This window comes from Triturus cristatus, chromosome 5_2, assembly GCF_964204655.1.
Source record: "Triturus cristatus chromosome 5_2, aTriCri1.1, whole genome shotgun sequence".
NCBI classification, from domain to species: domain Eukaryota; kingdom Metazoa; phylum Chordata; class Amphibia; order Caudata; family Salamandridae; genus Triturus; species Triturus cristatus.
Window position 1 is genome coordinate 387136573 of NC_140588.1, and position 25798 is coordinate 387162370.

At 45.7% G+C, this 25798-nt stretch overlaps 1 protein-coding gene across 1 annotated transcript in view; it reads left to right on the top strand.

The window, feature by feature from the left end:
- Positions 1–25397, top strand: part of EEF1E1 (eukaryotic translation elongation factor 1 epsilon 1) — a 50997-nt gene extending 25600 nt beyond the window's left edge. Inside the window, exons 3-4 of the mRNA XM_085607244.1 lie at positions 19898–19993; positions 24762–25397. Coding sequence (XP_085463370.1) covers positions 19898–19993; positions 24762–24902 — 237 coding nt within the window. The 3' untranslated portion in view covers positions 24903–25397. The remainder of the gene's footprint in view (positions 1–19897; positions 19994–24761) is intronic.
- The last annotated feature ends 401 nt before the right edge of the window (positions 25398–25798 follow it).

A 25798-nucleotide genomic window follows, 5' to 3' on the forward strand; every position in this document is an offset into this window, starting at 1 on the left:
CAGCACGCGAATAAATTCAAAACAGGACAAACTTGGATCAAAACAACAAACACAGTGTGCCATCCCTTTTTTTGATTGCCTCTGGAAGTCTGCCATTTTTTGACCTTTCTAAATGTCTCCCAGAGATTCTATGCCCAAGAGCTCCCATGTGCGAATTCCTTTAGCTCTCACACCTCCCTCAGCAGATCGCTGTCCCACAGGGGGGGACCGCTCCGTTAGCTTGTCATCCCAGCTCAGAAATTTGGTAGCCTCTCTCCATTTTCTGACTCGTTTGTGTGTGGGTCAGTAGCCTTCCCATAGATCCTTCGCTGTATAAAGCTTCCAAGTAACCTCTCCGTCCCATTGCTCAATGATCCACTTAATTTGCTGGTTCCTCTCTACCCACAAAGACCCGGTCATTCAGCGTGACTAGCTGTGCCGCCCAGTAGTACTTACGCATGTCTGGGACTGCAATCCCGCCTTGTACGGGCCTCTCTGTAGCTTACTGAGCGCTATTTTAGGTTTCCCTCCATCCCAAAGCAGTTGTCGTAACTCAGTATCTGGTATTCTGTATAGGGTGTTTTGTAGAACATATAATAAACGTGGCAGTGCCATCATCTTAAAGATGGCCTCACGTCCCTTCAATGAGAGTGGCAGCTTTTTCCAGTGTATCACATCGCTGCGCAGTTTATGCAACTGAGGAGTCAAATTATCATTCCTAAATTTGTGTTCCGTGTGCGAGATCACTATTTCCGGGTATTTAAATTTGTTCCTGATCGGTAATGCACTCCCTGTGGTCGATAAAGTTGGTACTTCATCTGCCAGCACCAATAGCGGGGACTTGCTCCAGTTTATTTGGTAGCCAGAGTAACTACCAAAGACATGAAATATGTGTAGAATTCGATGAGCGTTGACCGAGGTCTAGTGGCATACAGGAGTATAATGTCAGCATATAACGAGATTCTTTCTTCTCACTCCTCCCCTATCGATATGCCTCTTATTATCGGATCTCTCCTGACCCACGCCACCAAAGGCTCCAATGCAATTGCGAACAGCATAGGAGAGAGCGAACATCCCTACCTCGCATACTTGTGAAGTATTACTTGTCCAGACATCGTACCATTGACCCTTACTCTGGCCATTGGGTTTGTATATAGCAGCTTTATCCAAGCCCTTCGCCTGGGTCCGAAGCTGAAGCGCTCCAAAATTGCAAACAGATACTCCCATTCTATACTGTCAAAAGCCATGTTGGCGTCTAGTGACAATAGTACGGCAATTTCTTCTGGTTTGAGCTTCATTGCATTCATCACACCATATAGGCGCTGGAGATTTAATCTAGTGCTTTGCCTAGGCATGAAGCCTGACTGGTCTGGGAGTATCAGGGCTGTTATTACTTTATTGAGTCTGGTGGCTATTACCTTGGCCAGGACCTTCGCTTCTGTATTTAGCTTATGCTTAATGCGTGGGGCGATGAAAGTTGCTTTTCTTTTGTACAATTCTATAGGTATGGCATTTGGTCCCGCTGCCTTTCCCGCTTGGAGTGCGCCTATGGCCCCGCAGACTTCCTCTCCAGTGATATTCCTGTCTAGTTCTTCCCTATCTTCTTACATTAGCGTGGGGAGCTGTACATCTTTTAGGAGTTCAACACAATCTGCCATAGTGCGGGCCGTGATATATCTGTTCATAATAGGTCGCGAATGCTTCTGCAATACTTTCTCCTGTCGCGTGAAGTTCTCCCTTCGTGTTGTTAACCTCCAGTACCCAATTTCGCTCCCTGTCCCGCTTTTCCAACCATGCCATTAGCTTTGTGGCTTTGTCCCCTACTTCATTTAGCCGCCTCGGGGTGGCTCTGATTATAGTCCCTAGCCTTTCCCTCTGCCAAGTGCCTCAACTCTTTCTGCTTAAGCCGTATTTGATGACTGATCAGTGGGTTTGGTTCTATCAAGTTGGCACTTATGGTCTCTAGTTGTACTAGTTCCTTCTCAAGCGCTTCATATTGTAGTACCCTTCCTTTCCCGCCAGTGCCTGTGCATATCCTCTTACTACCGTTTTATATGCCCCCCAAATCACCACTTGCGAGTCTACCGACCCTCGGTTATCCTGAAGATACTGTTTTGTGTGTACGTGGATCTTGTCTTGAGTCTTCTTGCTTTTATATAGCAAGGGACTATACGGGCGGTAGGTTATAGGTTCTGGTGGGTCCTTGTAGTGTATTTTCCACTGGTGAGTGGTTGGAGAGGCCTTGTTCCCTGTGTAGTGCTCAGTGGAAACTACCTGCCTCGAAAGAATGATGTTACAACAAACAAATGATGGACGGAATGCTGACAATGCAGACATACTCCCCCAGTCAAGAGATCTGGGTTAAATCCATCTTTCTTTTGCCCACTACGCCACCCCAGTTCTGACATTGCCATATGCAAATCAGTCTTGACCCTGTGCCTCATGGGAACAGTCCAGCCCGAACTGCCAAGCCATGTCTTCCCTGGACCGGAATCAAGCATCCTAGGACCGGTTTCTGGCTATCAGCCGTCATCAGCCAGGATAGCTTGACTCCAGTGGCGTAGTGAGCACGGGTCCCACGTCTGGGAATACCCATCCCACTTAGGGCGAAAAGCGTTACAACAAACAAATGATGGACGGAATGCTGACAATGCAGACATTCTCCCCCAGTCAAGAGATCTGGGTTAAATCCATCGTTCTTTTGCCCACTACGCCACCCCAGTTCAGACATGGCCATATGCAAATCATTCTTGACCCTGTGCCTCATGGGAACAGTCCAGCCCGAACTGCCAAGCCATGTCTTCCCTGGACCGGAATCAAGCATCCTAGGACCGGTTTCTGGCTATCAGCCGTCATCAGCCAGGATAGCTTGACTCGAAAGAATGAGTCCGTAAATAGTCCAGTCAAGAGTGACCTTGGTGTGAAGCTGAAAAATGTCTATTGTCTAGTCAGTGGGTTGTGTGCCCGCCAGAGATCTAGCAATCTCATTGCTTCCACAAATGACTTTAATTTGTCCCCTCCCACTTCCTTATTTGCGGTCAATATTCTATCTATACTGGGGTCCATCACCGCTTTCAGGTCTCCGCCCATTACCAAGAACCCATTTGGGAATTTTAGGGGCAATGCGCTCAACTCTGGCAGTGTACTATGGTGCATTTTGGGCAGCACGTATACCGAGCAGTTTGTTGACCCTGCTGTCCCACACCCCAGTGATTGCCACATATCTACCCAGCTGGTCATACCATATCTTTTGAGGTAATAGCAATAGTGTCGTCCTTGCTAATATTCCCACTCCCTGGACCCAGAGGTGAACCCTGCATGCACCAGCAGTTTGTAGCCAAATCTATCTAGCGCTTTGCATGTATTGCCCTTTAAGTGTGTTTCTTGGAACAAGACAACATCTTGGGCGTGTCTTCATATATATTGTAACACCATTGTGCATATGATTTTGTTGCCTCGACCGTTTACATTCCATGTCATGATTGTTAGGTCACACTCGGTAGGGGGGGGTGTCACTGGTGGGAGTTGGCTCTCTCGCTCCGTGACCTTCGATGCCATTTGTGCCTTTTGGTTTAGTTTTGTGCTGAACGTATGTTACTATCACCTTTATGTCTAGGGACTCTGTTTCCCTCCTTCATTGAACTTCTCTCATTCCCAGTGTGTGTAGTGTCTACGCATTTGATACCTTGAACAACTAACTTGTAAATTGGCAACCCCCAACTGTACAACTCCCCACTACCCTACACGGTGGGCAAACAGTCCACCCCCCCAAATTGCAGAGATCCTGTTGCCCCGTAACTCTACTTTTAGTGCATTGGGCGGTCGGTAGCCAAACCTTTGCCTGCCGCACCCTTCCCCATCCCCACCTCAAGACTGCTATATCACCAGTAGTCCTTATGGCCCTACTAAGGGCAAATTGTATTAAAATCAATTCTCTACAGATGGACACTAGTTAAAGTGTGTTCTCTTATCTGCACATCTAGTTGTTCTCCAGTGTCCCAGCCTCCATCTCTGTCCTTAGATTACCACTCGCTCAATAATTTCCTCTTTGTCGGGCTAAGATTAATTCTTCGTATCAGTCATCTGGATGAGGCTGGGTGCTGGTATGTTTCCTGGGACCTTGTGCAGCGTCTTCAGACGTCTCCGTCACGTGGTCTGTTGCATTGCCGTCGCTTCCGTTCGTGTGTCGCTGTTTTCCCACTCTCCGCCATCCATCAAGCCACTCCCATGCCTCCTCCGGGGTGGAAAACCTCCACTCCATTCTGCTGTCACTCGGACCGTGGACGGGAAGAGCATGGAGTACTGTATGTCGTTAGCCATTAGTGCTTTCTTCACTTCTAGGAATGTCCTCTGAGCTTGTTAAACTTTCACGGTAAAATCAGGATAGAAAGTTATAGTTGCATTGTCTATTTTGAGTGGTCGGGCACTCCGGGCAACCTGGAGGATAACATCTCAATCTCTGTAGTTACGGGCTATTATGGGGCATGGTGGAGCTCCCGGCCTTGGCCTGGTTCTGTGTACTCTATGGGCCCTTTTCACAGAGAAGTATTTGGATAAGCCCCTAGCCTGGAGTCCCTTAACCACCAAATCCTCCACATATATGCCCATGGAGGGTCCCTCTGTCCGTTCTGGCACTCAAATTATACGGACATTGTTTCGGCAGGAGCGACCCTCAAGATCCTCGAGTTTTGCCTCCAATGCTTTTGTTGTGTTGGAGAGTTCCTGTACTCGCCTCTGTAGTGCTTTTGTGTCCACCACTAGAGTATTTGTAACCTTTTCAGTTTCTTTCACCTTGGATCCCATATTTCGCAGGTCTTCTCTCATCAGTGATTACTCCGTGATCACTGTATCTATCTTGCCTGCTAAGTCCGTTTGTAATCCTTGCAACGTCGTGTTGGTCCTGCCGTGTCAGCGTTGGACTTTAGACTGGTACTTGGTTCTGTCTCATCGATGTTTTCAGGTGTTTGGTCTCTGGGCACTGCAGACTTGTCCAGCTTCATTTGTTGGCTCTCCCTAGGACATTTTCCGCCAGTCATGGCTCCTGGGTCTATTCTTTTGCCCCTTGGGATCGTACCCAATTCCTGTGCGCAGTGAGGCTGAGGTGGCTCAATTTAGGGGGTACCTTGAGCCCCAGCAGTACTCGCAGCTGCCTGCCCAGGTATGATAGCCACTCCTGGTGGCCTGCTGGCTTCCCTGCCCGGGGCCCTCGATTCTCTGCCCTTAAACTGCTAGCCAGAGTGTTCTGTGTCAGTTCCTGCGAGGTCTCTTGCTTATAGCAATCCAGTCCTCTCCAGGATAAGCGGCAGGTCACCCTTTTTAGGTCGAGCCTGTAACAGCGCATACGCTGTTCTGGCGAAGAGCTAGCCGGAGCGTTCCGTGTCAGTTCCTGCGAGGTCTTTTGCTTATAGCAATCCAGTCCTCTACAGGATAAGCGGCAGGTCACCCTTTTTAGGTCGAGCCTGTAACAGCGCATGCGCTGTTCTGGCAAAGACTTCATGTAGGAGATTCGGAAACTAACCTAAGAATCTCAAACGCTCTTGCGTGTGCTTTTTGTTTTGGCCCACGCTATTGGCCTTTGCGTGCGTCTTTTTAACCAAGACAGCACGCAATTGGCCAAAGGCGGGCGCATTGCTCCGCCCATGGCCTATTGGTGTTGGTTACCCGCACGCCCGACATCTGTTTGCAATTATCGTGCACAGAGGCCTGCCCAATAATAGGAAACAGAGTTGTGGCGCATGCACCACTCGTTATCACAATGGCGACAGCTTGTTTGTTTAGAGTTGATGGGTATCAATTGTGAACTTCTCTTAATCTAAACGTTTAGCAATGGATGCCTTTATTTAACAATTGTGGACATAACTAATTAATGTCCATAAATAATGTATCAGCGCGGCACCCGTTTCACGAGCGCAGCACTGGTTTCGCTTTCATTGTTGGGTTGTTTTCCCAGCTCCAGAGCAGAGCCAGCGCGCTGACGAGACAAAGGGCTGTGCTGCTTGCCTCAGAGCAGGGGACACTTCTCCTCGCAGCTGCCCCAGCCATGGATTGGCTCTTGTCTCCCTGAACAACTCGCGGTATGAGCTCTATCAGCGCGCACCGCGCTGGTTAGGGACCCATTCCCTGAAGCTTTCGAGCTTGCACTATACGTAATGTGGACAAACGCTAATGTCAAATATACTGGTTTGTGCCGCTGCTCAGCCAGGCAGGCCCCCCTCCCTCCCCCTTATAACACCACCACAGATAAATACGCCAGCACTTGGCAAGTGGCCCTGTGTCATGTGTGACATATTTACGCACTTTTGGCTTTGTAGCTAAGCACCCATTGAATGCTGGGATAGTCAGGCGGGGTTTCTAGGTTTATTAAGATCGTGAGATCAGTTCCGAGTGGGGCACATCATTGGTGGGGTCACTTTGGTCAGTCACAGTCTGTGTTATGTAGCACGCACCTATGAGACATGGCAGGTTGCTATCTGATCTTTCCGAGTGAACTCTGAGGCGCTGCGGACTCTTGTCGCTCGCTTATCTGCTTCCCTTTCCAGACCCGCTTTCCTCGGGATCTCCGAGCTCTTGCGCACGTGCCACTTGTTTACAGTTTCCATGGTTACACCTTCCAGTCCGTAAGGCCATTGTTACCGGAACAACTTGCCCTATTAGCTCATTAATTGCAAATCGAAGAACTTGCCGCTTGCATGAAGGAAGGAAAACTCCACTTCTGTTTTTTAGTTGAACACTTGCCCTTTTAATCCCTAGGATTACTATTTTAACTAAACTGCAAAATAGAGGGTTATTAGTTGGACCGAGCTGCTCAACTTCTATCATTTTCTGTATTTTTTTTCTTTTTATTTATTTAGTTTTTAAAAATGGCGATGAAGAAATCAGCACATGCCAAAATGATTGTGTGCCTACTTGTGGCGTGATCCCAGGGCAGTATGCGGCGGACCCCATAGGCCCAAGCAAGTGCTCCTCACAATGTAATGTCTCCAGATGCCCAAGCCCCAGCTGCCCCAGCAAATATGTGCCTGACAGCGGCAACTGCTGTCTCATCTGCACCGCAGGTGAAGGGAAGCCCTGTGGCCGCAATGACGACTCACTGTGTGAGGACAGTCTCGAGTGCAAGCACCCAGAAGGAAAGCGCATGGCCAAGGGGTGTGTGCCAGTGCAAGCTGACGTCCAAGGTGTATGGCAGTGATTGAAGGACCTATGACAAAGTGTGCCAGCTGAAGGTGGAGAACCGCAATTTTTGCAGCAAGAGCTGCCCGCCATCCTCTAGATGCAGAAAGAAGCCTATGAATCGGGTAAGGGTGTGCAAGCATTACTGGCTTATTTCACCAGTAAGCCTTATCTGCAATCTGCTCTTAGTATTGTTGCCAAATGTAAATAATGGGAACTTAGATCTGGGAACACGTGGGTCCAAGGTATACCACTAACAATGGTCGGAGTGGACCTTATCCTTTAGGCCACTGTTTACTAGTAAACTGGCAGATATTTGGAACAGAGAAGCGTGTGATGGACAGAAAAGAGCTTCATATGCTGACGAGGATATGGGACAAAATGAGATAAATATCTGACGTTATAACCATTTGTTTTCAGGTCGAGCCTCTGCCTCGGCAGCACATGCACTGCTCTGTGAGGCATGGCTATTCAGGTAGGGATTTCAAGCTCCGCCCATATTTGTCATTGGCTTGTGTGATTGTCCACTGTAAACTGTGGCTGTTCATTGGTTAAAAGACTTAGCAGTCCCTCCTTCGTACCGCCTTGTCTCATTTTGTAACATCCCATGGCGACACCCCCTGATACTGTGTTGTTACTCAGTAGACTTTAATTACTGCCTCCGAGCACTATTTTCTCAAATAGCTTTGTCCGCCACGCTCTCCCCTAAGGCACTGCTCCTTGCCTCCTTCAACATGCAGGAGCCTAATCTTTGTTCCCGGTCGGAAGGCCTCCACCGTTCAGTCTTTCTGGCTCTGTTTTTGCCACCGTGACCCACCTACTTCCTCGATTGTACCGCTGCTATCGGGCTCTTTCTCATCAAGCTAGATTCTTTGCCTTCCCTCGCATCCTGGCCAGCCCCACCCATTAATTTCCTTTGCTCCACAACACCTTTTGCTCTGGTGTATTCCGGGAGAGACCGCTCCCCCACTATTTGCCAATCTGCCCCAACCCCTCACCACACTTCTTTGCTTGTTTTCCCTATGTGCGTTTTTGGGAGTCCCGAGTCCTGCGCCCGTCCGCCCCGTCTCGCCACTTCATGTGCATCTGTCTGGCTGCGGTAATTTTAGCCTGGGGTTTTCTGGCCTATCCATCCTTTGCTCGTTGCTCCGCTACCGCAGGTCAGATTGGGCTATTTTCTTACGTCGCCGGGCCACTTCCTTATTAAGCGCAGCCATGTTGTGGCGGATCGTGTCAGGATATTAGAGGGGATTTCTGGATCAACCCAGTGGAGCTCTCTTAGCTTGCGGCCATTTTCTTAAGCGGCTGGCCACTCCCCCATTACTTGTAATTCTTCATTTAACTAAGTTATGAAAAGCAAATCATTTGTTTGAAACTATCGCTTCTTTAATGTTTTTGTTTGTCCAGATTTCTGTCCTCTACCTCCCATCTGAACCTAAAAAAACAGTATCCATTCTTTAGCGAGGTAAAACAAACTTAAATTGGAAAGACCAACTCACCTTTTTTCTAATTTGCAAATTAACAATCTAGTTATGGTCTGAAACGAACCAGCTATGTCAAGCCTAATTAGAGGATCGTTTCAACAGCCCCACTGTAGACTGAACAATATAAACGGCAAGCTTTAGAAAGCCTCGGGTCGGATGAAGAACTGGCACCAGGACATGCTACAACGCAGAACAAAATCAGTGATCTTCTACTTGTCAATTACCTGTGTGTATGCTTGAATGGAAGGTCAAGAGGCATTCAACTAATCTCACGCGTACAATCAAACAAGTACACCTGTTTACTACAGACCAATCAGCACTGACAAAAATCAGCAGCTATATGAAAGATCTATATATTCGGTGCTCGGCAGAAATGAAAAATACGAGAACATTTTCGCACAGCCACTTGGAATTGCCAACAAAAATCTCCAGACATGACATAATGCTATTTGTCAGCAAAGTATTTTCTAAGCGCAATTAATCTAATTTAAGAAGCTGCACCACATGTTCAAGGGTTGCACACTCTTTGAAGTTCATAAATTGTAAACGTACAGGACTAAACATAACATTTAAAATTTGAGTCACTTTGAAGATCTTTGAAATCTACACCAGTGTAACATTACACCCCTGTAAGTATTGCTAAAATGCTGGCTGAAGTAGTATAACCTACTAATGTCTTTACTGTTGTGAACTTGAAGCAGCATTTTGTTCTTTTTTTCAGCTGGCTGTGCAATTAAATATGTGACTGTTATGACTCTTCAGCAAGAAGAGCGTCCTTTCTCTAATTGTGAGGCCATGTCTTTTCTGCCCAAGTGGGAAAGTCATTTATGAAAAGAGGTGTAAGAGAAAATGAAAGCACAGTCTGTTCTACTGAGCTGGACAAAAGTCACTCTTGGGTATCCTCTGCCTCTCCTTCTTGTAACTTGGTTGAGCATGTAGGCTATATCCTACAATAAGTGCATGAAAGACACAAGACGTGTTGAAAGTAGAGGGGTGTTGGGTAGGAATATATCTCTCTATCTATCTATATTTATTTTACTTCATCCACTGGCTCAGTTGTGCTGGTTTTTCGGCGCTCTCTGACTGTGCGGAGCCCGGCCGCAATTAATTTCACATTCCTTTTAACAAAAGGAGATTGGGTTGCACTCACGAAGGGTTTAAATTAATCCTTTTATTCCTTATTTCACAGGGTGAAGGCAAAATCGGCGAGTTTCGGTCTACCCAGAGACCTTGGTCAATGATAATTGCGATGTTTAAACCAGCCAATTAAATACATTAGAACTTAAATTAGGTAATTTCCTGTTAGTAGTAAAATTGCAAAGCATTTTGGGAGTTGTCGTGATACTTTATAAAGGTTTACATTTCTCACATCATTTTTATAAATGGCTAATCAAAAAAAAAAGAAAAAATAATATTGCAAGGTGAACTTGTGCAATAATTGAAATTACATATAAAATAGACAAAGATTATTTTGTTTATCCAGATCCTTAACTATGTTTTACATTTTACTTGATTTCTTTACGATTTTATATGTTGTTAATTAGTTCATTTAATATGAATTTTTAGTTCATTTAATATGAATTTTTATCACAAATTTAGCCCTCCAGTGAGCTTTTTTTGTGTATTGAAAATTTCTTTATTTTCCTTTCGTGAATACAAGGATCAGTTTGATGTCTATCATGTAAAAAAACATAAATCGTGATTTTTGGTGTTAAAACACACACCCGGATACTGAGAAGCAAATTTCATAGCTTATAAATGTATATACAGTTCTTTACTTTGGTTCAATCCATATGGAGTGAATGTTCTTAAATTCAGAATCTGTCGTGATTCCCTTTGACGTAGTATTCTCTCCTTGTTGCCACAACGTTCACTCCGCCCTACTGTTTCCATTGCATAAAATGTCAAAAGTTTCCAGTCCCCTCCATGATGTTGTTCCATGTGTTTCGCTACTGCGTTTCCTCGATCTTTATTGATTGTTGCTTGGACATGTTCCAGAATCCGTTTTTTGAGCCCACAAATTGTGCTCCCTATGTATTTCGGGGGCAAGGACATTCGATCACGTAGACCACAAATTGACTTTTACAAGTGATTAACTCCTTGATTTGCCACATTCTGTTATTTGCCATTCTTATTTCTTTTGTTTGTTTTGCTATTTGGCACACTTTGCAAATGTGACATTTCATTAATCCTTTTAGGTTTTAGCCACTGATTAGGTTTATTTTTCTTCTTCTGGAAATGGCTGTGGATTAACTGATCTTTTAAATTTCTTGCTCCCCGGAAAATTACGTTTGGGTGTTTACCCATGATTTTACCATCGAGACCAGTTGGAGTATTTTCCAATTTTTCCTCCGTATTTCCTTGATTTTCTTTGATTCACTTGAGTAATCCTTTATCAGTCTAATTATCTCAGAGTCTTTGGTTTCCTTTGATGGTTTTATTTTTAAGGTTTCTTCTCTTGTTTTTTTATTTGATTTCAGCCAACATTTGTTTATTGTACTTTATTGTAACCTTTTTGTTTGAATCTCCTTGATGTTACTGTACTGTGTTTATTCCGTTCGTCTTCCTCCGAGTAGATTCGTTGAATTCTTAAAAATTGTATGTTTGGATAAGTGATGCTTGGTGGAAACTTTCTGCATGGAGTATAGTATTTGTTGCTGTTGATTTACGGTGTAGAGTTGTCTGAATAGGACTGTCTTTTATATAGATTTCTGTATCCAGGAAAGTCACTCTATCTTTGCTGATGGTGTGAGTAAATTTAAATTTGGCTGTTGTCGAATTCAAAATTTTAAAATATTCCTGGAATTCTGTCTCTGTCCCATCCCAAATGATTAGGAGGTCGTCGCTAAAGCCGAGCCATATCACGGTTTTGTTTACAAATTCATCATTTTGCAGATGCCAAGTAATTTGCTGTTCCCACCAACCCATCGCTAAGCACGCGTAACTGGGACTAAAAGAAAACCCCATAGCGGTTCCTTTGTTCTTTTTATACATTTCTTCTCCAAATAGAAAGATGTTTTCAGTTAGCCATATTGTGATCATTTCCAGTAACATTTGGTTATTGTTTGGTGTAGTGTATGTTCCTTTCTTTTAAAATTTATCATGAGTCTATTGTACCCCATCTGAGTGAGTTCTTTGTCAGGTTTGATAAGCATTATTCTGACCGCTCGCTCATGGTGTCCAGAAATTTCCCTAAAACGGTAGCCTCCGTGTACACTCTAGTAGTTTATCTATTAGAAGTGTACAAATGTCTGGTTAAACTTCAGAGGAAACCTATCATCATCTCTTTGAAGCTTTTGCCTATATTCTCCAAGTGTGAATTTATCTAATGTGCTGTGTGCCCCTTGGTAAATTTGGTGCAGTTAACCTGTCTTTTCTTGCCACAGCATTCAGAGGCTCCCTACTTTGTAATTCAGACACTACGTTTTTGTGTTGTAACAATTTTTTTTTAAAAGTTGTTGGTGTATTCCAACCACTTTGCCACTGGCATTCACCCCTCACCACGCACCTAAAGGCCTCTTATTTGTTGGCTCTAGTGCCTTCGTATCCCAATTGGTCTTCAAATAAGTATCAAGTACTTCTCCCATCTCATCTTGGAGCACCAGGTTTTGAAAGGCTTCTGGTCGTAGTCTCCATAATGGAAATGTGGCCTACATGGGGTACCAGAATAATCTATTACCAATAGGGAGTGGTCTGAAACCTACCTATATTGATATTGTACTGGGCCAATCTTGACCACTATTTTGCTCGTAACCAAAAAGCCGGCGAGTCCGCTATATGTTCCATGGGTTAGTGAATGACGAGTATTCATGTTTATCGGGGTGTGATTCCTGCCATATATCTACACAGGTCAATCTAACCTTAATTTCCTGCAGACTTTTATCATGGGTGACTTTGTATGTAACCAAGGAGGATGCCGATCCATGTCCCTGTTGGGGGTGCAATTAAAATTCCCAGCCCATATAATCGGTGCAGTCATATATGGCGTGATCACCTCCATAATTTCCCTGAAAAAATTACCACTGTCAACATTGGGGGCATATACATTAACAAAGCAAATCTCCTACCAGTGCAAAAGGCCATACCATACACTAATATATACATCTGCCCATGACGTCGACCTCGGTGTAGTGATTCAGAAAAGGGACTCTGTGGGCTAGCTATATCGACACTCCTCTCTCCCAGGAGCAAGAAGTGGAGGAGTAAATCTGGCCTCTCCATTTTCTACTAAACTTATCTACCTCTGTATCAATCAAGTGTGTTTCTTGCAGTAATGCCACTCTGATGGTCTGTCTTCTGAGGTATGTGATTACCCTATACATTTTAGTGTGTTCTTTAAGACCCTTTACACTCCAGGATATAAGTTTAATATTTCAATTTGTACTAGTCGAAGTTCAATCTAAGGGTAACTCATAGGAAGTAATCAGGGGTCCACCACCACCACACGGCCTCAATTCTCATCCACATTGTACAGTATAACAGTTGTTTCAGGAGTTTCCATTCACATCTTGTAAATTTAGGTTGCTTATAATTTCTCTATTATAGAAAACCTTGTGTAATTAATTAATTCTCCTACCCTCCCATCCCACACTGGTAAACACTTAATAGATTGTGTTTCCCTACCTCATTCAACCCTGTAGTGTAGATAACAAAAAAGATTACACAAAAATAAAACAATCAACGCTCGTCCAATAAATCTGTTCAGTAGTAACTAACTGACTAAAACTGCTGGCTCTATATTCCCAGTGGTTAAAGTCCTACCACTATAATGTATGAGAGGGCTCAGCCCTTCTCGAGTCACCCACCCATCAGAAAGTGAAGAGGAGCAGACATCTACACAAGAGGATTATCCCCGGAAGCCCTATATTACTTTAAGTGAATTATAGTCGCAATTATTAGCAGGTTGAAACTCTGCATAAAGGCTAATATTAACAACCACTACACCTCAATTTTTATTTGCATGTGTACAATTTCAGTCCTTTCAAGATAATACAAAATAGCACTACTGTTTCTTACTAATACTATATACTGTCCTGTTGATCATCAGTTCCATCAAGCTCCATCACACAAAGCATGGGTTAGTAAATCCATAAGTTGCAAACCATCTTTGTTATCCACTCTGGATCATCAGCCATCCAATGAATCGTTTGCAAGCAATGTCAGTGTATCAGTTGGTCCCCAAATGTGATCTGGTCACTTCCAAGTACGTCTGCAAACAGACTCTCGGTTTCTCGATCAGTTATCTCCCTTCTTAGGGTATCATCTTCCTGTACAATGATTCTTGCCTGCTGACGAGGCTCCTCCAGTCTCTCCTGCATGCTTCTTGGCAATCTGCTGGCCACAACCTCCTCCACCAAGTCCCCACATTACTATTAGAGTCAACTTGTCGTTGTGTTCTGTCTTCTAACTTGAGCCAGTCCCACACATCCGCAGGATTCTTATAAATTGTGAACATTTATTATGTATCATACGAACTTTGGTGGTAGCAATAACATGTACTGCACTCCTATTGCTCTTAGTTTTTGATTTACAGCTTCAAAAGACTTTCAAAGCGTTTGCACACATTGTATTTAATCTGGGAACATGCAGATCACATGATCATTAAACTGTTTGTCTCCCACTTTGCCTGTATTCTGCAAAATGTTGGCTCTGCTCTTATAATTTAAGATGGGTGCTATGATAGCTCAACGGGAGGCACCCAGGGAAGAAATCGGTGCCAACACTCTGCAAACTTGTTCTATAATAAACAACACAGAGAACCCCTCAGGGTGAAGGGAGATCTTAATTCATTGCTCCATGAAATATTCTGGTATAATGTCCTCTGAGAGATCTACCCTCTGCGTCTTTCAGTTTGTTATCTCAACATTGTGTCTGTTCTGAGAGAGTGAACAGTGGATTTCAACTCTGTCATTTCTGTTTGGAGAACAGATATAGACTTTTCAGTAGATAGCGATCTGTCAGGCACCTTGCATAGATCCATGTGCAGCATATTTACCTCTGTGAATACAGCCTCTATTTTATATCGAGCAGGAGTCTCAATTGTTCGATGACTGATAGAATCTGGACTACGAAAGTCTCAGGAGCTACCTGTGATGCAATACTCTGGCCTAAATCATTGGAAGCACTTTTAGTCCGTACACCTCCAGTGTATTGGTCAATTTTGGACTGCTGAGAGGATCTCTGTGCTCTCTTCACAACTTTATTTCAAGTGACAGGTTGCAACCAGCAGTCATTCTCTCAGCCACACTGCTCCACACCAATAGTGAACAGACCAGTCTCTCGCATTCATCCCAGGGATCCGTCGTGTCCCTTAAGGCCCATATTTAGAAGGGTAGTTGCTCCACCAGGAGCCATGAGTTACCCTAAACCCCTGTAGCAAGGCCTCACTGCAACACCGGGTAGGGGCAGGGTTACCAGAAGATAAAGCAAGCATGAAGGCACTTTCCCATACAGATAGCCCCAAATATGCAGGCTACCAAAGCCTCCATGTCATCCCATCAAAGCAGAAACAAGATCACCTCGAGGGGAAAATCTTGATTAGTGGCAGGGTGTGTCCACGCAAAGTGCGACAGGCGAGATGTCCAGCAGGAAGGGCGTTCAGCCTCCTCCCTTGGACTCTGCCAACGCGCCAATGAAAAACCAGTGGAGCCCCTGCTACTCCTCTCCTGGTTAGAAACCCCTGCTCCTCCTGAGCAGCCACAGACCAGCTTAGAGTGCACCATCAAGAGAACCCCCCCCCCCTCCAAACAGTGTCAGTCACCTCCGCAGAGCAATCGCCTCCGCAGCTTGATGGATGGGCATCAGCAGTCAATCAATTTAGAGTCTGAAGGGGGAGAGGAGTATATAATTGTCTCCCAGCAACCTGTCCCTGGGCCCGTCCCTTTACACCTGAATCATGAGTAAGGTTGCTGGAGGTTCAAAATAGAGGGAAAGTCAAACTTTGATGTGAGTTGATGAAGGTAACACAAACTATAACCTTAACCAGCAGTCCATGGCAGATTGACAGTCCTAGGACCCAGACTCTCAATTTAGTCACTGAAACATAAAAAGTAAAAGTAAGTGATGGAAGTATAAAAGTACTTTCCTATGGCCTTCATGATACAAAAGACGTGTCCATCAATAATTCAGAGTCCTACACGCCGCCCTTCAAAAGAATCTCTTCTACGCAAGAGGGCACTAAATGGGACTGCTCCAGTCTTTATTCCACTAACTACTGCTTCACTGCATCTCCTGTACAAATTTCTGTTCTGTCCCTGGTGGAGGATTGTATCGCCAATACAACTGAGCAGTCTAAAAGCATCTTTCCTGCCTATTTCCCCCTCATCCGTAATGGATCTGATCTAGTCGAGAGCATCAACAGAGAGGAATCGGTTCCCCTTTACGGACAGAGCCCCATTTGCCTGGAGATTGAGAATTTCATCCTCTACCAAAATTTGATTGGTTTATTGCCACAACCTGTGAGACCTGGCATCCTTGGCGTGGTTTCCCCTGGCTTTTTGCCTCTGATTCCTGTATTTTTGCCTGTGTGCTGGATGTCGTTTTTGCGGGTTTAGGTGCTCTGGGCACTTTGCCACTGCTGATCAGTGCCAAAGTGCAAGTGCTTCCTGTATAAATTGTAATTCTGATTGGTTCTCCATGATTGTATTGAATTACTGGGAAGTCCCTAGTAAAGTGCACTATATGTGCCTAGGGCCTGTAAATCAAATGCTATAAGTGGGCCTGCAGCACTGATTGTGCCACCCACTTTCCAGGACCTAACCTTCCCTTTTCTTACATGTAAGTCGCCTCAAAGGTAGGCTCAAGGTACTCTCATGGGCAGAGGGCAGTGTATGTGAAAGGTAGGAGATGTGCTGGAGTGTTTTATATGTCCGCATAGTAAAATATTTTGTGTTTTTGTATTTCACTATTACATGGACTAGCTCTGCCATTGGAGCTACCTTGTAACATTTTACAAGTGTAACTTTCAATTGGGAACAGCTAGAGATTTGGAGGTTAGGCTCTCTGAGCTCAGAATTTAATAACACACCTTTTAGTTAAGGTGGTTTTTAAATTGTGTGTTCCATTTTTAGAAAGTGGGCGTTTTCCTGTTTAGCCATCCTGTGTGCCTCTGCCTGTTTGTGTGTTCACGGTCTGGTTTTGGAGTGACAGGAGCTGGGGATGTGCATTCACTCTAGATGGTCACAAGGAGGGTTGAGGTATGTGCTGCCTTTCCTGGATGACTCATAGCCATGCTAAATAGACCTTTCTGCGTTTAGAGTGGTGGGAGTAGCTTACACTCACACCTGAAAAGGCTATGTCTGCTCTGCACAATGCTGTCTCCACCTCCTGTAGTGAAGATGGACCAGGGAGGACAAAACTGGTTTTACTGAGCAAGAGAGACTTTCTGAACAAAAGGCTTCAAAGGGAAAAGGTATAAGTAGTAGACCTAAAACACCCAGAACTTGAGATTACTTCTGGATCAAGAGGACCCTCTGCCAAGGGGAAGGGCTGAAGAGCTGTAAGGAGGAGTATGCTCCCTTTGTTGTGTGTGCTTTGATGGGTTAGCCTACAGTTGCCTGCTTCTACCTGAACTTTGCTGGGAATCCTGCTTGTGAAGATCTCCAAGGGCTTGAAGTAGTGCTTGCCTCCTGTTCTGAAGTCTTGAGGATACAAAGACTTCACTTGCAGCATCCCTAAACTCCACTACTGGGAGTTCTGTCATGCCTAGTGTTGCCACTTCTAGTTCTGGACCACTGGAGGTGTTTGCGTGGCTGCAAAACCCCAAGAAGAAGATTTCCAGCGCCAGCTTCAACGCTTCTGCCTGCACCGACCAGGTGGTTACATCTCTCTGGATGAGCGCAGCCCGACTGCAACGACACCGCAGCCCTGATGCCTGCTGTCGCTGATTCGACTCTGATGCCGTCATCGAGGCTGCTGCCTGCACGTAGGCCAAAGGCACCGCTCGTGGAGTGCACAAAGCCCCGCTCGACGCCAGCGCCTCCCGTCCACCCTCACGTTGTCAATAACCGACATGGGTGATTGCCTTACGCTGGACCATCGTAAGGAACCACCACACCGCCGCGTCACCTCCCCTGCACAGTAAAGAACTGGCGCCTCCTCTTCCCTGCGCAGCAGTAAGGAACTGCCACCTCGCCTCCCCTGCGTAGCAGTAAGAAACTGCCGCCTCTGCTCCCTTGCGTATCAGAAAGGAACAGACACCTCACTTCCCCTGTGACAGTAAGAACTGACTCCGCCCAGCACAGGCACCCCATCACCACCCCAACCCTGTGCGACGCCGTTGTTTGGATCATAACAAAAGGTACTGTTCCTCTGGGAGTCTGTGTGACTCCGTGGCTGGCCATCGCAACTCATGGTAGGCGCCGTTCTTTGGATTTGTACCTGTCACAAAGTCGATATAGCCACAGTTGGAGCTATTGTCGTCTAAGAGCTATATTTTTGCAAGAAGCCTTCTACAAGTGATATTTTGATGTTTGTATGTTGGATTTTTGTCGTTGTGGTCTTGTTTGGTTTAGATAAAGATACTTTATTTTTCTAAACTGATGTGGTGTCTATTAGGGGTGTTTTCACTGTGATACTGTGGGTTATATAGGGGTGAGCCTAGGCAGAATTAGGTGTGTACTTTACTTATATTGACTAGAAGGAAGGGTTCCTACTTGGACAGGGTGATATCACTGCCAACTAGAGACCCCCAGTTCGAACACAACCCTTTATGGCAAATTTGCTAGAGCAGTATGTAGGTTAATTGGCCATATACATGATAATAAGCTTGGTTTCTCTAGGATCGGCAAGCCAGTACTGATTTTCTATTTGTTAGGAATTGTCTCTGAGCTAAAGATTGCATTGTCCATCTTAGTTACTCTTCTACAGATTAAAGGATATGATTGTCCCAACAATGGTCCCCAACAGCAGGGCTCTAACATCTGTTTCTTGGTTTGACGGGAATTGATTTCAAAAGAAATGTGCCCTTCTTTCATCCTGAGGGTACAATGTAGGTTCATCCAGGGACATGTAACCGCTAAAGGAGGGGTAGATACTTTCTACCTTTTCCTGAAATATCAAGATCACTACAGAATGCCGAAGATCTGTGGACGATACTTGCCAAATAGGCCGGTGTAAGGAAGGAGTGAAGAGCTGAAAATTGAACCCCCTTCCTGTGCGGAGTCCAGATTCTGGAGGAGGATGCTGTTGCCCTCTGGGATGGAAACCATGCTGGTGATGGTGGCGTCCTAGTGCCTAATAAGACTAGGAAACTACTGTTCAATATAACTCGAGTACCAGCAAGTAGGAGTGGGGGAAACATAGCCATCTAGTAACTGCTTACATGTGTTATAACTGTGCCCTAAAAATAGTAGTTGGGCCTCACCTTAACAGGACTTCAGCTATTCTTTCACTGAGAAAGGTTGGTATGGTATTGTTAATTGCTTCATGTGGTAGTGTAACAATTTAAAAGGGTGCAACGCTTTGTATTCTATCAGATGCATTATCCCGTGAAGAAGGTAGTAATGTTAAATAATGAGAACCACCACTTTTATAATGGGTGTCTCGGGAAGGATCATCGACCCAAATTATGGCATGCTGGCTGTTGTTAAATGGCCGGTTACTGATTTTCATTGACATTAGCAAAGATCCTGGGAGCAAGTGCATCTGGAACTGGTAGCAATGATGCCATGAACCACATCCTGAAGTCTATGCAAATGTAAGATGGATGCGTACTGTGCAGCATCCGTGTCACAATAATGATATGGCTGAACTGAAAACAATGTACAAGCTGTGATCCCCTATCCTTGGCCATCTTTTCTCCCCCTCTCACCTTCAAGGTAGCAAAAAAGATGGTATCCGCTGGGATGCTCTTAAAGGTTAGGCCTAGATGTGGTGCCACATCATCCAGTTTTTGGTACTTTCGATGCCCTGGATCATGGGACTTTATTATTCAGCTTTGAAGTAATTGGAGGAGAGATGGTCATATGGTCGGTATCCAGTTCTCTGATCTTTTCTCCCTATACTCCGCTGTTACTTTCAGACTTTAGTTATATGATATGACGCATGCTAGAAGTAATGAAAGAAACAATTGTAGAACATGCCGGATGTGTTGTGGATTCACCTAGTCGATTGTTGCACCCCAACCCCTTAACTAAAATATCCCTCAGAGAATGTTTATTCGAGGCGAAATTTGATTGACATAAGTTTCAGTAATGGAGGTTGTTTTCCAGTTGTTACTTGTCGGTTTAATAAGTGAGAACTCACTCGTTTTTGCTTTCTTTTAGGAACTTAACTTGTATCTTGAAGATAAGGTCTATTTCGTTGGAATGAGATTCACATTGGCTGATATTCTTATGTATTACGGACTGCATCCAGTAATGGTGAGTTATATTATTATACCGGATGACCTTGTAAAACACGATTTTCTTAATTGTTTATATTGCATTGATCAAAGGGGCACTTGGATTGATGTACCACATGTTTGGTTTTCTTTTCTGCTTAGGAGATCTTTTATCCTAGGCTGAATTAATTATTGTTAGCAAATCTATCATTGGAGTCCATTTTTCACAGATTGCCAAAAACTTAATAACCCTTTTCATGCTGTGGTGTTTTGTGCCACACACCTTCCCCAAGCCATTTTTCGTAGTTTAGCTGCAAGGCAATTTGTTTATAGGCATTCCTAGCTATTTATTGACGCATGCCCTACACAGATTTGCCAAACCGACTAACAAAAATTCAGTTTTGCTTACTAAAGAAAGTCCCTAATCTCCTGAGTTTAGCAAAACCACATTTCTTTGGGGTTGGAAATGGACTGTGGCCTGCGTATGTAGTTCTGTAATCGTGGCAGAATCTCAGATTATATAGCACTGTCCATTTCTTGACTGATTCCATTAGCAGGCACCTAAAGAAACGATGAGACTATATACTTTTTAATTGTTCACATCCTAAGTGGCACACACCCTTCATCGTGATTGGCTGGCCAAAAGAAATTACAGAACCTGGGTATTTTTCTTGCTGTTCTAAGAGATTGTATTCCCTTTCTACCACCCTCACAGAGAAGCTGGTCAGTCAGGAAGGTGACACTTTTACTTTGATTTGCAGTGGTCGGAGGATTGCGTTTATAACAGACGTGTATATTTATTTTGAGTTTGGTCTTAAGACCAGAACAATTTAAACAACACAGTATACAGTACAGTAAGAGTAGTGTATACTGTGTGTAGTGGGTGGGGATGGACCGTATTGAAGGGAAGCAGGCCCTCCTCCTCATTGGAGGGCAGCTTGGAGACCTTGTACTATGTGGCATTTGTGAGATTCTTACTTCGCAAAGGAATATGAACTTGGGAAGAGAGACACCCTTGTATCTCTATCAGCTGAGTCCAGCTATTGCTGCTTTCTTATCTCGAATGGTCAGGGTAACCAGCTTAGTGCCACTAATGACTAGCAGATAATGTGCGATGGAAAACTGGTGACACTCTCTTAACAAGTGACCTGAAACTCTTCTAACAGGCCCCTGCCCCCACACCTGCCTGAACATCTGTGGGGTTTGAGGATTTCAACTGTAGGCCCTGCTCCTCACTTTGACCTGTCAGTGCCGGAGCTATGTATCTTCTTTCAGTAAAGTGATCTTACATTGCTGCTGCACGTGTTTTGCTGCCTGTGTACTAAGTGCTACGCGCCTGGACTGCGCCCAGCACCAGGGACCCTGCTTCTCAGACATTCCACCCCTATGACGCCAGCACCCTCCTCAACCCGGAATGCAACGCGGCCTGCCATGTAGCATCACTGAAGAAGACCCTTCGCCTGCTGGAACTGCAACCGCACCATCAGCCACTCCAACAAGCCAGCTCCTCTCGCCGTCCAGCTGACCAACAACGCAACTGTCCGACTCGGCTGCATCCTCAACGTGCAGTCCCTCCACAGACACGCCACAGAAATCTGGGACCTCCTCGACACCACCTCTCCTAACATCACTTTCTTCATGGAAACCTGGACCAACCCCTGCTCTGGACTGGACATCGCCATCGCCATTCCGACGGCTACAAAATCACCCGCAAGGACCACCCAGGAGGAGGCATCGCTATCTTCCACAAAAGCACACTCCGACTGACCGCACACTCTAACGACCCAACAACAACCATGGAACACCTCCACTTCCAGATCCGGACCAACACCACCCTCTACGACACCCTCGTCTACAGGCCCCCCGTCCCGACCATCCCCCCCCCACCCTCTTTCACCGACACCATTGTTGACCTCTGCGTACCCCAGGCTTTCTCATCCAGCGCCTACATCCTACTCGTAGACCTCAACTTCCGCATGGACAACCCCAGTGACCAGAACACTGCCTCCCTTCTGGAGAATCTCACCAACATCGGACTCGAGTGTCTAGTCACCGCACCAACCCACACAGCCTGACACACCCTTGACTCTGCCTTCTCCGCCAGCAGGAACATCAGCTACAGCCACACCACGGAACTCTCCTGCATCGACCATCACTGCGTGCATCTTGCCTTCACCACGTTCACAGTACGCCACCGTCATTATCGCCCCCCCTCCCTGTCGCAGCTGGATCAAGTGCACTGAACTACTTCTTGTCTACTCCCTCAGCACAACCATTCCGCCAAAGGACACCAACACCGCAATACAGAACCTCCACCTATGGATCTCCAGCTGCGCTGGCACCCCTCCTGAAACGACCAGGCAAGCAACACTCCAAGAAGGCCTGCTGGTTCACTCCCGCCCTTCGCTAGTCCAGACTCAGCAGCCGACCACTCAAGAAGAGATGGAGGAACAACAAAACCCCAGAAACTCACGCAACCTTCAAATCCGCTGTCTGTGCACACCACCTCCTCCTGAAAACCACAAAGAAAACACCCCTCCAAGACTGAATCCATGCCAACACACATCAGCAAAGAACTCTTCGCCATTGTCCAGGAGTGTGCCAGGCCCAACAACGAGACCACAGACTCTCTTCTCCCCCCCCCCCCTTTCTCCCAAGACCTCTGCAACAAACTCTGCACCTTCTTCCACCACAAGATCTACGACCGCTTCGACACCCCAGACCTGACCACCACGCCCACCACCATCGCACACAACCAAGCCGCACCCCAACAGACAGTGTTCTGCTGGACTCCCGCTCACAACAGAGGACACGCTCAAGACCATGAAGAGCATCCACTCAGGAGCCCCAATGGGTCCTTACCTGTACCACACCTTCCACAGAGCAGCCGCCACCATCGCCCCCAGCTTTGCTGCGCCATCAACTGCTCCATTGAAACCGCCACCTTCCACGATGACTGGAAACATGCAGAGATCAACCCCCTACTGAAGAAGCCGTCCTCGGACCCGACAGACCTCAAGAACCTCAGACACATCTCCCTCCTTCCCTTCCCAGCCAAGGCCATCGAGAAAGCCATCAGCGCCCAACTCTCCCAGTTTATTGAAGTGAACCACATCCTGGACACCTCCCAATCCGGCTTCCGAAGCAACCACAGCACGGAGACCGCACTCCTCGCCTCCACTGACAACATACTCTCCCTCCTCGGCCAGGACGAGACCGCAGACCTCATCCTACAACACCTATTGGCCCCCTTTGGCACAGTCTCCTACCGCATCCTAATCATGAGACGCCACGACGCCGACATTCGGGACAAGGCTCTGGACTGGATCCACTCCTTCCTCACCAGCCAGACCCAGTGATTTAGACTACCACTGTTCCTCTCAGAACCCACAGAGATCAGCTGTGAAGTTCCCCAGGGCTCCTTCCTGAGCCCCACCCTCTTCAACATTTACATGGCCCCCCTCGCAGCCATCGTCTGAAGCCACGGACTCAACTTCATCTCTTACGACGACGACACCCAGCTGATCCTCTCCCTCACCAACGAACCCACAACCGCCAGAACCAACTTACACAGGAGAATCAAAGCTTGTTGCTACCTGCATGAAAGACAGCTGCCTCAAGCTCAACTCGGACAAGACCGAAGTACTCATCCTGGGACCCACCCCTTCAGCTTGGGACAACTCCTGTTGGCCACCCGCTCTGGGATCCCCCCCCCCCCCCCCACTGTGACGGATCACACAAGCAACCTTGGCATCATACTGGCCTCATTGCTCACTATTAACTGCCATTTCAACAGTTTCCTCAGCCTGCTTCTACACGCTCTGCCTACTTTGAAAGACATTCAAATGGATCCCCACAGAATCCTAAAAGTCGGTCACTCACGCACTCGCCACCAGCATACTCGACTATGGCAATGCACTCTACGCCGGCATCACCCGGAAACAGCTCAAGAAACTACAGAACGTTCAAAACGCCAAAGCCAGACTGGTCCTCGATATCCCCTGTGCAGCCACGTCACGCCACACCTCCGACAACTCCACTGGCTCCCACTCAACAAGGGGATCACTTTCAAGCTCCTCACTCACACCTACAGAGCTCTACACAATGAAGGACCAACATACCTAAACCTCCGCTTCACATCCCACGTACCCGCCAGACAACTCTGATCCTCCCAAATTGCCCTTGCCTCTGTCCCCAGGATCCACAAGAATGGAGTGGAGGAAGGTTGTTCTCCTACCTCGCAGCCAGGACCTGGAAAACCCTTCCCCTTCCCCTCCACCTCCGGCAATCTGCGTCGCTGACCCAATTCAGGAAGGACCTCAAAACCTGGCTCTTTGAATGATCCTCCAGCCAGTCCTACCAGCAGCCCCCCATCCCCCACCACCTTGAGACCCTCACGGGTGATTGATTGAGTGCAAGGGAATCTCTCATTGTTGATAACTGTGCTTTACCTATTCTATGTTTGAGGGAAGTTGGAACTGCTGTAACCACTCTGCTCTAGAGGGAAAGCTTGTACTGCTACCTTGTGTGTTGCCGAAGCCTGCATTGCTTCTGGCAGTCAGACTCCTTATCTGAGGTTTCTTAATAGGAGATAGAAATATTTTCATTATGTTTGTGTCTGTATTTTGATAAGCTTTATACGAATGATGTTTACTGAGCATGCTGTTAGCCTACTGGGTAAAAATCTAATTTTTTATGTGAAATGTAAGATTAATCAAAGTATAGTAGCAATTGATTTGAGTCTCTAAAAATTTAAATATTACTGAGTGTTTTCCAATCACACAGTATTTATTCTTCTCCCCTTTTAGGCTGGCCTTTCTATTCAAGAGAAGGAGAAATATGAAAATGTCTCTCGATGGTTTTGTCATATTCAGAATTATCCTGGCATCCGGCAGCACCTGCCCAATATTGTCTTCATCAAGAACAGACTCTACACCAATGTGCACTAGACACTTAGTCCTGGCACTCTACACTGAAAAATATGGAATTCAGATGATGGAAGTGCAGATTGTTGCTCTTCACCATAAATGTCAACCCACTGCACTTCCAACCAATTTGTTTTAAACTCTGCAGAAACTAGTGATCTCACACATTATTGGCATTTGTGGAGCAGTGTCTCATAACATCCTAATATTTGACTAGTGTTTACTTCCGATGCACTGGTTGCAATCGAGGTTAACAACCCAGTAGCCTTTTTTATTTATATTACTGAAATGTGAGCAACACCCTAAATGTTTGTACTGCTTACCCTTTACGACGTGCAGGTCGATTATTATATTTTTTCTTCTTCCCCTTTTTAGTTAGCTAGACTGCATAATGGGTACATAGTATTTTTATTTTCCCCTGGTGCCAAGTTTGAGGGAAAAAGGGAAGTTTTAAGTTTATTGTCTTTGCTAATATTTATGTGAAGTAAAAATAGCAGAATAAATCTTGACTACATTTAATTTCTTTGTGTACCTAAGACTCTGTATTGGTACTGTACCCCGAAGCATATTACATGACGAGAATGTCGGCCCTCTCAAGCTCCTTTAGCTTAGGTTTGGCTGTACTGGAAAGTAATGCAAATGTTTGCAAGTAGAAAAATATTTGCATGCGCAATAGCCCTTTACTGGACCCCATCAAGTCCTTTAGCCTCTGCTACTACAGCTATGCTAACAGCAGACTTAAAAGTGGAATCTAAATTAGCTAGCACTTGTGAGTGACAACCCTTATCTAAACCCTTGCAAATCCGAAATCCTAACCTGTGGTTAAAATGACTGAATGGCCACATTCCAGTCATGAGGCGCCAGACCCTCTGCCACTTATATCAATTTAAGTGTGTAATGTGGAAGTGATCATGGGTTCC